Source organism: Dromaius novaehollandiae, chromosome 1 (assembly GCF_036370855.1).
Source record: "Dromaius novaehollandiae isolate bDroNov1 chromosome 1, bDroNov1.hap1, whole genome shotgun sequence".
In the NCBI taxonomy this organism is placed as follows: domain Eukaryota; kingdom Metazoa; phylum Chordata; class Aves; order Casuariiformes; family Dromaiidae; genus Dromaius; species Dromaius novaehollandiae.
Genome location: NC_088098.1, coordinates 1695651 through 1708514, shown reverse-complemented (window position 1 = coordinate 1708514; position 12864 = coordinate 1695651). Strand labels below are relative to the sequence as shown.

At 43.1% G+C, this 12864-nt stretch overlaps 1 protein-coding gene across 2 annotated transcripts in view; it reads right to left on the bottom strand.

The window, feature by feature from the left end:
• Positions 1 to 1133: 1133 nt before the first annotated feature.
• The window catches only part of TAF3 (TATA-box binding protein associated factor 3), a 108549-nt gene continuing 96818 nt past the window's right edge, over positions 1134 to 12864 (bottom strand). For both annotated transcript variants that reach the window (XM_064500962.1, XM_026119338.2), the window contains exons 5-7: positions 7428 to 7683; positions 3911 to 4017; positions 1134 to 3199 (exon numbers count right to left, since the gene is read on the bottom strand). In XM_064500962.1, coding sequence (XP_064357032.1) covers positions 3085 to 3199; positions 3911 to 4017; positions 7428 to 7683 — 478 coding nt within the window. In that variant the 3' untranslated portion in view covers positions 1134 to 3084. The remainder of the gene's footprint in view (positions 3200 to 3910; positions 4018 to 7427; positions 7684 to 12864) is intronic.

Here is a 12864-nt window from a genome sequence, read left to right as displayed (position 1 = left end):
TCAGTCGACTTCCAGCCGACTCCAGATAAAAATCTGGCCCTGCACTAAAGGCAGGATCCAACAGGCTTTTCTCACGGAGTAACTTTTACACCGTTTACTTTAATATTTACTATTAATGTTTGCTGTGCTGCTTGAATCCATGATGCACTGGGAATCAGTAAAGGGGTGGGGGAAAAAAAAGTACCTGTCTTTATGAGAGTATCATGGGCAGATAGCCAGCGGTCTTCTTCCCCTCGAAAAATCTTAACTCTCGAAATCCTAAACTTTTAACTCTTTCTATTAATGAACTTCAAACTAACTGTGCAAATAGATGTCTTCCAGGAACGGAGATCGCAACAAACCTTCCTCTTTGATAAAGCTGTCCCCCAAGTTAGGAGAAGCGTTCGAACGCCTGATACTCCTGCACAAAAACGAGCAAGGGAGCAAACCTTCAAAACTCCTCAATTCCGCTGTTTTTCTCTTGGAAAAAGGCTGCTGGCGGTGGCAGCAGTGGGGGGCCAAAAAGCAAACCCTCAGTCAATTTGCAGGACCAAAAATGGTCAGGCACAAAATCAAGCCGTCAACGAAGGGAACAGCCCTAACTAGCAAAATTTTAGTAAATGCAAAAGAAACATGACCCATGCAGTTATGCTGCCAAATAGAAACGTCTTGATCTTCTCTCCGAGCGCGTAGCTCTGGTGATTTGGGACGCTGCACCCCAAGGTCGGGGTATTTCATGACGGCCACGCGGTGGTGGGCCGGGGGTAACTATTTTTGGAAGTCACTTATTCTTTTATGCCCTCAATTCCCGATCTCCCCCGGCGCGAGTGAAAGGGGAGTCAGGCTCTTCACGGCTGCTGAGCGAGGCCGGCCTCGAACTCGTGACCCGGAGGTGAAAGGCCCCTTCTCCGGTTACTAATCCCGGGAGCCGCGCGAGCCTCCTGAAAATGATTCTTTGGTTTTATTACAGCAAAGGTCATTTATAAAATCGGAAAATGCGGGCTAGGAAAGCGATGCAGCTGCCGCGACGGGCGGGCGTTCGCCGAAACGCTGAACCGTGCTCGAAGCGGCCGAAGCTGAGCCCTTCCGCTGCACCTTGAATAATTCAGCCGATTAAATGTGCGACGTTCTGATTAACTAAGCAGAGGAGGAAATGGATAAACAACTTACCAAAAGGCAGTTCTTTATTATTGCAACCCGAAAGGATCGGAGGCCGTATATTTTGCACGTGCGCACATTACAGACGGAGAAAAACAAGACTCAGGTTTGAAACATTCGACAATCCGAAACAAAACCTTAAAACCAAGGCCTTGCTCGACTGATGGGCTGAGTGGCAATTAGTAGGGGTGGAAAATAAATGAGGTGGCATCGAACAAAGAAAGGTAAGAGTTCACTTTTAATAAACCAATTTCATCCACATCGCCACGGACTTGCAGTTTAACAGTGCTATCTGCAAAGCCTCATGTCCCTGACTAGCAGACTGATATTTTTCAAAACATGATCAACTCATTCTCATTCATATCCATTTAGATGCATTTAAAAAATAACTCTTAATCTCTGTGCTGCTGGTTAAAGGGCTGTGTACTAAAACCTCAAACGGTTGTTGCTGTGCAGTTCGAAGCAAAAATATCCCCAGATGAGACGACGAAGCCTAAAGGTACCCTACATCTTCTGAAACATCAAGCATAGTCTTTCAGACTTCTTCTTACATCTTACATAGCTCTAAGACCCATTGCATTACACTAGCTAACACTGTCTTAATTTTCCCCCCTTGTTTAAAACGGGGAATACAACTTCGTCATTCACTTTGCCGGTCTTTACAAGCCGATACACAAAACAGAGCACCGTGTCTTCTGGCCATAGTGGCCTTCTGCAGGTCCTTCATCCAAAAAATGAGCATAAGCGTTTTGGCAAACTTGTTACCACTCAAAAAAAAGTATAATAATAAAAAATAAAGATGATCGGCTCCAGCTCCAGCTTAACACATGGTTGCTCCTATCGCAAGCGCAGAGCCCCTGGGCCTAAGCTCTCCCATGGACAGCTCGGTGCGGGAACAGTCTCCTTGCAGGCAACAGCATTACTCACTTAAGAAGTTATCACGTGTTTAAGGACCTGAATCGAGGCCTAATTACGGTGCTGGCTGACTTCTTGCGTGCGCATCACTAGGGCAGGTTTAGCCGAGCCCTTGGAGCCACGAGGACAAACACGTGTTACACGGGCTTTTAACAGCTGCTAGGTTTGCATTCTCCGCCAAACCAACAAAAATCCTAAAAAAATAATTAAAAAAAAAAGTACTTTATAAATATCAGGTATTTACACGTGTGAAAATCTTTTTAATGTGAAGGGTTTTTACACACCGATGAAATGTACAGGCAATGACAAGATACATCGACAAGGACTAAAAAACAAAACCAAAGTATAAAATATATTACAGGTCCACCAAAATAAATTCACACGGAAGGAAAAAAAAACCTGACACAATAGAAACGTTTTTTTTCTTTTTTAAAAAATAGAAGATATATCACAAAAGCTTGAACATGTTTATTTTATGTTAGTACTAAAAATCAAGGAAAAAAGCTTCATATATTCTTGTCACAAAAATATTTACCAGCCACTTTCCCCCCACCCTCCCCGCGCTGTGATTATCTGGCTCAGCAGTGGAGGCTGAACTGGATCCTAGAGAAATCATTGCAGGTCTCCTCGGTTTACGACTTACTGCCATTTACATTTTCCTCTCCTCTCAGCACCTTGCTGCAAAGGTCCAAGAGGGCGTAAGAACAAATCAGAAAGGAATAGGACAGATATCTGTATTTACAACATTCATCTTCGTTGCTGCCGAGCCACAGGAGAGGGAGCGGTACCATTAGCTAGCGAAGTCTTCGTGTCACGCTGTGCAAACGTCCCTCGGTCGGCAAAAAGACGGCATCAGGGTGTACCAAAATCCGAGCCGCTGGGTCCGGACGGTCGGAGGAACACAACAGTCGAAAGCGGATGCCTGTCGCCGCTTTGCTTGCGGGCCGCGCTCCGCACCGACGGGTCCCTCTGCTCCGGCGGCAGAGCAGGAGCGCTGGGGCGACTCTACGACCCGAAGCCGCCCCGACGTCTTCAGTGCGCTCGGTGCTTCCTCTTCTTGTGTTTTTTGTCCTTCTTTTTGTTGGCGCACTTGGAGCAGAACCACTGCATCTCCTCCGGGGGTGCAGTCGTGATGCCGACGCAAGGCCTGACAAAGACGAAAAACAGCATTGGCCGATCTCAGCGGAGTCACGTCACTTTTATCCCTTACCCAGATAAACTAAACTCTGCAGCTAAGACAGGATTTGGCCTCCCGCTCCCCTCTCCAAATTAATGAGTGCAATGATAGCACAGAAATGTAAAAAACCCTCTTTTTTTAAACAAAAAATATATTAAAGGGACACTTGGATAAAAATATTATTTAAATAAAAAATACGTCCATGCTTTAGGGTATAATAGTCTAGATTTAAAATAACTCCAAATGCTTCTTTAATACATCTGCATCTCCTTATGTTTTTATGTAGCTGTTTCGGAAAATGCCTAAAAAGTGATTCACTTCCCCCCACCCCTTTCTAAGAGCAGACATTTTTATTACTTTTCACACAGTGCTTTGTAACTGGAAGTGTCTAGCTGCATACACTACGCTCATAATCCTGCAGCACCCGCAACATTACCCGAATCAGCAATATTTCCTAGTAGTTTCAAACCCAACTGTTATCACCCATTCCCATTAATTAAAAATAATACTCTATTTTTGCAAATTCCAGAGAAACAGAGAGAAAAATATCTTGCAGATTGGTAAACTGGGCACAGCATAGCTGTTCAAATGTTTGCAGCTTCACGATGGAAAAAAAGGGGTTTATACTATAGCCACAACCTGCAAGGGGAGAGCGGGCCGGGCCGGACGGGAGCCACTTACCAGTGATACCAGTCGTCGCAGTCGTCACAACCTATCATCGGACTGCCATCATCTGGCTTGTTGCAGCCAGGACAGATCCAGATCTGGTTACCCCACTCATCGCGGATCTGGCGCAAAAGGGAAGCAGAAGTTAGCTGGTTTCAAGAGCACAATCCCGTCTCTGTCTGTACCATCGCGATCTGCAAATTCGGCGCTGCTAAGGGGGAGACGCAGCAAGGGCAGCATACGGTAACAGTCCTACATGCATGCAAAATATACAGTGCAATGTGTATGTATTGCTTTATTACTTATTAGCCAAACTCTTCAACTTGAGCGGCTGATAAGATCAGGATATAAAAAAAAAAAGTTGTTACTGAGTAACTTTCCATTCCCCTTATGACATTTATGTCACGGTACAATTTACTAAAGGGTAAACCAAACAAGGGAGGCAGATCATTTACAGTATTAAGCAGCTGCTGACTGGGTTTTATCATATTCAGGGCTTTATGATTTTTTTTTATTTTTATATACTGCTAGAGCCATATTTATATTTTGAAATTTCAAGTGTTTCCTGTAACAGTTCTTTGGTAAAATACACATGAAAAATGTCAAAAATCCATTTAAAGAAGTGCAATTAACAATACAAAGTACAAAGCGTCTGCGGTATGACCCTGATTTCATCATTCACACATGAAGCTTTGCACATTAATACTGGATCTCCAGAGGATGCATCATTTTGTCCTCAGCTTTTGTGCATTAATGTATTTGCACAGCCCATGTATCTGAGATGGTAACTTCTTGCTGCCTGTGCAGCTCCAAAAAATGATATTAAAATGTAGTAGATGAAACACCCCAAATACTCTTGGACAAAAAAAACCTGCTGCATGGTGGTCCATACGTCTTACATCACTTCCAGAAAAATCAATAAGAATATAGCAGAGCTGCAACCAACACATCAGTCTTGACAGGCTCCTCTTAAAGCCCTGAATTTTTTTGTGACTTAGAACTAGACAATACGAAGCCCAGGAAAATATTAAGCAGGGAACAACCCCTTTGCCACAGTGAAACGGAGCAGGCAATGTCACACAATGAACGCGGTATTAAAGCTCATTGATTGTAATGATCCCTCCTATCTACAAATCTAATCTCCCATCTGCAAAGTCATTTTAAGTCGGCAGTTGCTCCCCGGCTAAACTGCTGGTCTGAGCCTGATGCAAAAAGGGCCAAAGGGATTTTTTGGGGGGGAATCCTGCTAGGGAAGAGCGATATGCTGCACCAGGCTGCCGTGGAGAAGCAAAGCCGTGGTCTGCCACAGCACACCACTCACAGCCGATTATAATCTGCTCAAGTGACCCGGCTGGTAGACACCAAGCAGCACCCACATTGTCCTTCCAGCACGGAGACTTTACACGTTTCCCATTCCCAGCCCAGGGAATTTGGCTGTTTTTGGCACAAGCATCAGCCCCTGTTGGCAATGCTGCCTGTGACTTCTCCGTTAGAAGATGGATATCCTAACTTTTCCAAAGTTGCTTTTCAGGAGGGATGTTCTCCTGCAGAAGATCACAGGCTGGAGAGGACGAGGGTGGTCTACAACCAGTGCAACCTCCCGGTGTTTGTTAAACGCGAACCAGGGCTGCTGAACAAGGACGTTTAAACCATTGCATAACTCCGCACTCCTTAATCACGGAAGGACGGACAGCCTGTGACCTCTGAATGCTATTTTAACGTTAATCACTTAGTGTTAATGATCAGAACACGCTTACTCAGATGCTATCCTACAGGGAGATGCCACATCATATCTTTGACTATAAGATCACCCTTCTGTCCTTCCCTGAAGAAGGGAGCTATGAACTTCTGCCACGCGGGCTCCAGCCTGACCTCCGGAGGAGCTTTCCCGCACGACCTTGGGAGAACCACCTCCTCATTCTCTGTCTTGGATGCCCTTCACACAAGGGGCTAACAATTATTAATTATTGCCTTTTTCCCACGCTCTTGGCTTTTGACTTACAAACTCCTCATACCAGGAGGCTCTCTCCCTGCTTGCATACTTGGACGCCAACACAGTAAAACCCTAGTTTCAACCATAACACTGTAAAACCAACAACAAATAACCTGGACCCTATGTAACTAGTGCTCTCTGAATTCTCTATAAGATGCTAACAGCGTAACCACCCGAAGTACCAGGCTTAAAAAAGTTTGAGGTTTTCTTTCTTTAAACTAATGCCATCTTTACATTATTTGCTTTTAGTGCTTACTAAAAAAAACCATGGACATGGTACAGTATTTTGAATTTTTTTTGCTCCTAGAGTGAATTTCAAAGCTTCTGGATGCTGCTGTAAGATGTAAGAGTGACACTACATTTATGTTGGGGATAAAGAAAGTGAGGGTGTGCATCCTTCACCCTGAAGATACGCACAGTCCATGAGAGGTAGCCTAGTACTGTAACTAACTCTGCAGTGAAATGTAGCAGCTGTTTAAATAGAGACCAGTAACATAATACAACAGTTTAAGTCAAGCAGTGAAGAGCACCTTTTCCATTAGAAACAGCAGGGTAGATTTACACTAGGAATCATTATAAAAACAGGAATAATAAAAAAAAAATCATGTGTAGGTTGCAATTGAAGTACAGGAAACTCTGTAATAAAAACAAGTTTCAGGTGTTTTTAGTGGTGAGAATTTTAAACTGGTACCTACTATAAATTAGCAGGGTGTCACCACCCAAGCTGGAATTTAGCCAGGGCAGGGAGGATAACAACGCTGCTACTATTGTTAATGTTATCTGCTGCTCTTTAATGATCAGAAATGGTCAGGACTTTCACTTTACGTTGCATCCAAAGCAGGAATTTTCAGCAGCACAACAATCCCCATGCTGGGGAGAGCTGTGTCCACGAGTGCAGTTCCTGTATCATGTTGGATGGGAGACTTTTCTAAAGGAATGAAGAAGACTTAATGTCACCAGAGAGAGGCTAAGATCAGAGCAAATGCTGAATGGACTAATGAATTATATACAGATTTTTTGAGATGCACAAATATTCGGAATTTTTGTAGGTTGAGAAAACCAGAATAGAAAACAGTGCACTGTACACATTTCAAATGAGGGCTAAGTCAAATTCTTAATGCTGTGTGAGGCTTTTATACTTCACCTGGCTGACAGCAAAATCTATGGCAAGGTTGACATTTGAGGTTTCAATTCATCACTTAAAAAAGCATCTATAAAAAATTCTCCACCTCTAAAAAAAAAGTATGCTCTTGCCCAGTCAGTAGAAAATACTAAATGGGCTATTACAGGACTTGTCAGAAGAAACTTAAACTTTGGACTGGGAAGACACAACAGATTTCAGCCCCAGTAAAATTTTGTAAAATAAGTTATTAACTCCTCCAAACGGGTGCACGGAAGCAAGTGCCAGATAAGAGCGGCTTAACAGAGGGCAACATCACCAGCTCACGTACCGTCAGTTTGAGTCACCACGAAGCATGACAATTTGAGAGATTAGTGTCACTGGCATTAAGACAACGCGCGGAAGTGTGTGTTACCTACCACGTAAGTACTGACGGTCTCTGTTACCACGCTCCTCACTGGGGCTTTGGAGCCTCCTGCCGCAGAGACGGCCGGAGACGGCGGGGGAATCAGGACCGGCGAGACGGTAGCTTGCGGCGGCGGAGGAGCCGGAGCCGGAGGAGGGGTGACATGGACAGGAGCTGGTACCGGTGACGGCACAGGCGGAGGTGTTTTGGGCCGACTCGCAGGTGTAGACGGTTTAGCCTCCGGGGCTGGCACCACTTTGCTGATGACTCTGGAGGACCAAAAATGAGAATCGTGAGAGTTGACGGGAATGGAACAAACGATCAGTTACCGAGTAGATCTAAAGACAATATAGTGCCATTATATCTAATTCATTTAAATGTATTTATGGCTAATTCACATCACCTTTAGGTCAGCAAAGAGGCTGTTTCAAGCCAGCACAAGGACTGTTTTGCTTGCTACATCCATCCACTGACAACTGAAAGGGTAAAGCAAAGAGCCATCACGAGGCGAATGCCAGGACAGCCTGAACTACGCTATAGCTCGCTGTCATATAAATATTCTCCGTGGCTTTACTAAACCTTGTTTCGTTAAGTTTTATTACATTAGCTCAATTTGTGGGAAATACTAGAAAGGAAAGTTAATCAGCTGTGAACAGCACTGATTTTAATCTTCAAATCGAGAGACGATATCATCCTCTTCAGATTCTACATTAGGGGGTTCTCCAAATATTTGCTAGTTTGGTATTTCTTTCCTCAAATGTTTATGAAATCAGCAGTGGATCTAGTCAGGACAAATAAATGACGCACACTATACACTTAGCAGTTAAAATATTGCTACTTACTCGAGTAGCTGAAGTAGACAGGATGTAGCTCTAGTAAATACACAGTATAGAATAATCTTGCCCAGGAAGGGGGATACATAGAGGACCTGATATTTATTAACTAATGCTGATATACTGTGCTATTGAAGCGCATGCAATTTAACAGAGGAGGCAGACAAAGCCCTTACTATAAGGCTCTAGATTAGAAACATAAAGAGAAGGAAAAGGGCTTTTTAGAAAACAAAACAGAAAAGTCCTCAAAACAAAACACAGGACAGGGCTATGTGTTTGACCGCATGTTGGTAAATCATTTAATTAACTTATTTATATTGTGCATGATAACTGTGGGAGTACAATTGATTTGTTATAGGGACTGTAGGAAGAAGGAGATTTAAAGAAAGGTTAGACATTCCAGGGAGCAGGACATCTTAAGAAAACAGAAATGGAGGCATCCGTAGGAAAACCAAGACGAAAACTAAATTGGAGCAACTGAGAAACAGGAGAGCAAAGTCCGGCTCTGCTGCACTCGACAGGAGTTTTGCACTGAGTTTCAAGGAACCTTCAAAACACGGAAAAAGCTGAAGCTTTGCAGAAACCCTGAATAATATGGAGCCTTTTTCCACACTAATTTTCATGGTAATGCTGAGAAATCACGGTAGGCCACCATTTAGTATTTGCCCTAGCACAAACTGGGACCATGTCACCTATTAAAAAAGAAACATTCTGCTACCACTCTGTAAATTAGTTATTATACTAAATTAAAGAAAATATATTCATTTAAAAGGGCATCAAGCATTAATTGTTGTCAGAATGGATTGCCATTAACAAGACTGCCCTAAAAGTTTACTGCAGCTCTCATGCTATTCAAAAGACAGTACCACTACGGTCAGAGACACTGTCTGCATTTCAAGTCAATAATCCAAACAACCATTTAAGAAAGACTTGCAGTTATACAGCATTTAATGCTCGACTGAAACAATACAGTCTTTTTCTCCAAAGATATGCTATTTGTACTACTAAATCAGAACGATGACAAGCAAGTTATAGGAAAAAGAGACTTAAAAGAAAATGAGCAATGCTTTTGGTATAATGGACGAACCTACCAACCGAATCACCACATCTATCTTCTGAGACCTAAATACGAGTGACTACAGGAAGAAAACCCAAACGAGAAAAGTTTAGAAACTCAGAGCAGAAGCTAAAAGTTGTTAGGTTATTTTCTTGACATCAGCAACAGCGAAGATATTCGTACCACTTGACGCTCCAGTAATTGCTTTAGATATGTGATCTAGGAGCTCGGGCTCTTTGCGGGTGTCAGTGGAAGGAGTCAAATCACAGGACTCCTAACTTAAGCTGCTTGCGACCTATAGGAGGAAGGAAGTCTAGTTATCAGGTCATCCTGGGGGTAACCTACGTGCCAAATCCAGACCTCTTTCGCCTATTAGTTGAGGGATGTTTGGAAAGCCACTGTTATCTCCTGCTAATGAGATGTTCTCTTTGGCTCTTGAATGTCTATGATGTGCTTCTGGTTCAATGAAAATCTTTGTGGGCAGCTCACTGGGGCAGAAAGCCTGGCCACCCCACCACTGATGCTGATGAACCACTCTTTTCTGCTTTCCTCCTTCCACTGCTCGCAAAGAAGCCCCCGCTTCCCACCGCTAAATGCCCCAGATCTTTGGTGGCATGAATACATCCAAGATTTGCAAAGTCACTCTCATGACTTGAGAGCTATTTCTCAATTAAAAAAAAAAATCTTGGCAATAATAAAAGTAAGGAGAGGGACAGAACAGCAAAATATTTGGCACAGCAAAAGTGAGTTGGATAGTTTCAAACAACATCATTATCCCTTCTTTCCCCGTCCCCCTCTTCTTCCCGCCTCCCCTCCGAGTAAACAAAGTCCTGCTACAAGTTCTTCGGGGAGTCAACTCTCGCCTAGTCTAGACTAGAAGATGTATTAGCTAATAGGATTTTAAACACAACTTTGCACACAGTGTAAACAGTTTAAAAGAAGTATTAGCTAACACAATTTGAATAAGAGTGACTATGCCCAGCTAACATACTAAATTAAATTATACAGTTTCCCGGTTGAGATAAAGCCAGATTCTGACCAGGGACAGGGTCTTTGAAGCCACCTTGCTAATAACTGCAGAAACTATGTGGAGCATCAAGAACGAAATCTTCCAAAACTACAAATATTCATTAGCGGGCAACACATACTAATCGATTTGCTGGTTAGCTTGAAGTGCGCAACTAGAACGCGTGCAGTATATAGGGCAGCTTGTTTATCTTGATTTTAGAGCTCAGTTATCAACGCGGGAGATCGGCATTTTGGAGCACGCTTGGGCCTACCACTCCCTTGGGCTAATGAAGTTCAGAGACTTTCGACTCCGGAGCGGAGAAATGACTGGCTTTGTGCTCCACCATTAAAGGCGATGGAGTAATCTCCGCGAGGGTGGTTAGGCCTGTCCTCCTTCCCAAAGAAGGGTCTGCATGCACGGCAATGTGGAGGTGGGAAGAAATCAAAGGGAAATAGCAGTCCCATGACTAATAATTAACATTACTTCAGACTCAGAGAGAAACCTGATATCAAAACACCATGTAAACGACAAGATTTATGAGCTCTCTTTTGCCGAGGAGAAAACTGAGGCACAGAGCACTGCAAGCAAGCTGGGCTCGCGAGAGCAAAGCCTTGATCCTCCCCGTGTTTCCCTCCAGGCTAGGATCTGAACTGTACATTTGGACACCATCATATAAACTGTTATTCTTCCTCAAATATGCATTTCGTATACCTCCAGAAACAGCGATCGCACGTTAAAACTCCCTAAATACATCATTTAAAGACCAAATTTCTTGAGGTAATCAAACACAAATGAACGTCGACCACCAGCAACATACTCAGCGTCCTGAGACAAGCATTACACCTCTCTGCAGGCTGCCTGGCAATGTATCACAAGCCTTGTCTATACCGAACGATAAAAATCAATTGAAGTTGTTTTTAAATCGAAATAGTTCCTCCAGAGCGAAGGGGTGTGAGAAAAGCCTTGGAATAGATGTGGTAATAAGAGTCTATATAAATCATAACTGAAGGCTACCACTCCCTTTCCAAAAAAACAGGATGACTGTAAACACCGTGTACCTGGTTGTGCACAACCTGAATTCTCTCTGGATTTTTTTTTATGTTAACAGGAACTGTATTTCTTACAGAACCTTACATAAGTGAACACATGGATCAATAACATGTTTAAAATATACCTATTCATAAAGGTGGAGTTACGCAAATCTCATTTTTGTCAATTCTTCTAGGATGATTTCTACGTTCACATCCATCTGGAGCAAAAGGAGACTCAGTGGTGTGAAACAGCTTCCTATCTTTGGAAGTCATTTATTTGATCTTGCTCCGATCCTTACGGCTGAAAACCCCATTGACAGCTTAACATAAACGCAGGGGAAAGACACACACCGAAAGGAAATGGCTTTTCCAAATTGCTGTATCAGTATTTACAAAGGTTGAGTAAAAAATCACTGTTGGGTGATTTCCATTTCTAGGAGGGAGAGTTCCTCAGAAGCTGTCTCACGTGTCCTCCGCCTATATCAGACACGGCGTTGGAAGAGCCCTAATCGCCTTCTGAACCCGTGACCCATATTTAAATGCAACCAAGGAGCAGGAGCGAAGGGGCCTTGGTGCGCAGGCAAACGACACCATTAACCATATAATTAAAACTAGCACGACCGCCACACGCATTATTTTGACAGTACAGATATTCCCTTCTTGATACAACTTCCTTTTTCGACTGAAAGAGTACAACTGTTTCTTTTTTCCTTTTTAACTGAAAAAACTCACACTTCGACTGAGATTGTTGCGCTAGAAAACACTCAATACTCCAAGACTGGCAGGTCAGAAGCACCTAGAGGAATTAGGAGCATTTCCATATGGTTTAGATTCCTTGCAGATTAGAGGCGATTCTGAAAATTTTATTCCAAGCCTGGAGGAGAATCAGTGTAATTTAAGCTCTCTAATGTAAGCTAATACCCACATTACTTTTAAAAGGGGAAATTTAATTTTTATCTCTTATGCCTTGCTGAATATTTTATTCTGTGCAAACAAGTCGTATTGGCAAAGAGAGGTCCCACAAATATGCACGACGACCAGCTTGTACATTTGCAGAGATGATCCTCCCTCCTACCCATGGAAAAAATGCCAAAACGTACTGAACTTCCAGCAGAGCCCCTTGCAATTGCCCAAGCGAAAAGCTTTCAGTATTTAACACTGAAATCAGAAAAAAAAAAAAGCGATAAATTACCTGCAACATGATATTCCTCTCTGTCAAAGAAAATGAACCATGAACACTAATTGCAAGGCGTTGTCCATTTTTGTGGACAGTGTCTGGCCTAATAGGAACAGCATAACTCCCATGGGGGTGTATTGACTTTTAATGGTATATGTGAAGTTCAACAGCCCCTTCCCCATTTTATCACTACGGCAAAACCCAGCATACATCACTTCCCAGAGATATGAGTCTAGAGATCTCATAGGCATCGTGTCACCTAATCCCATTCACAAGTTTATTGAGTTTCATCTTAAAACCAGTTAATCTTGACCCCGCTATTACCCTGCCCCAGGACCTCCCT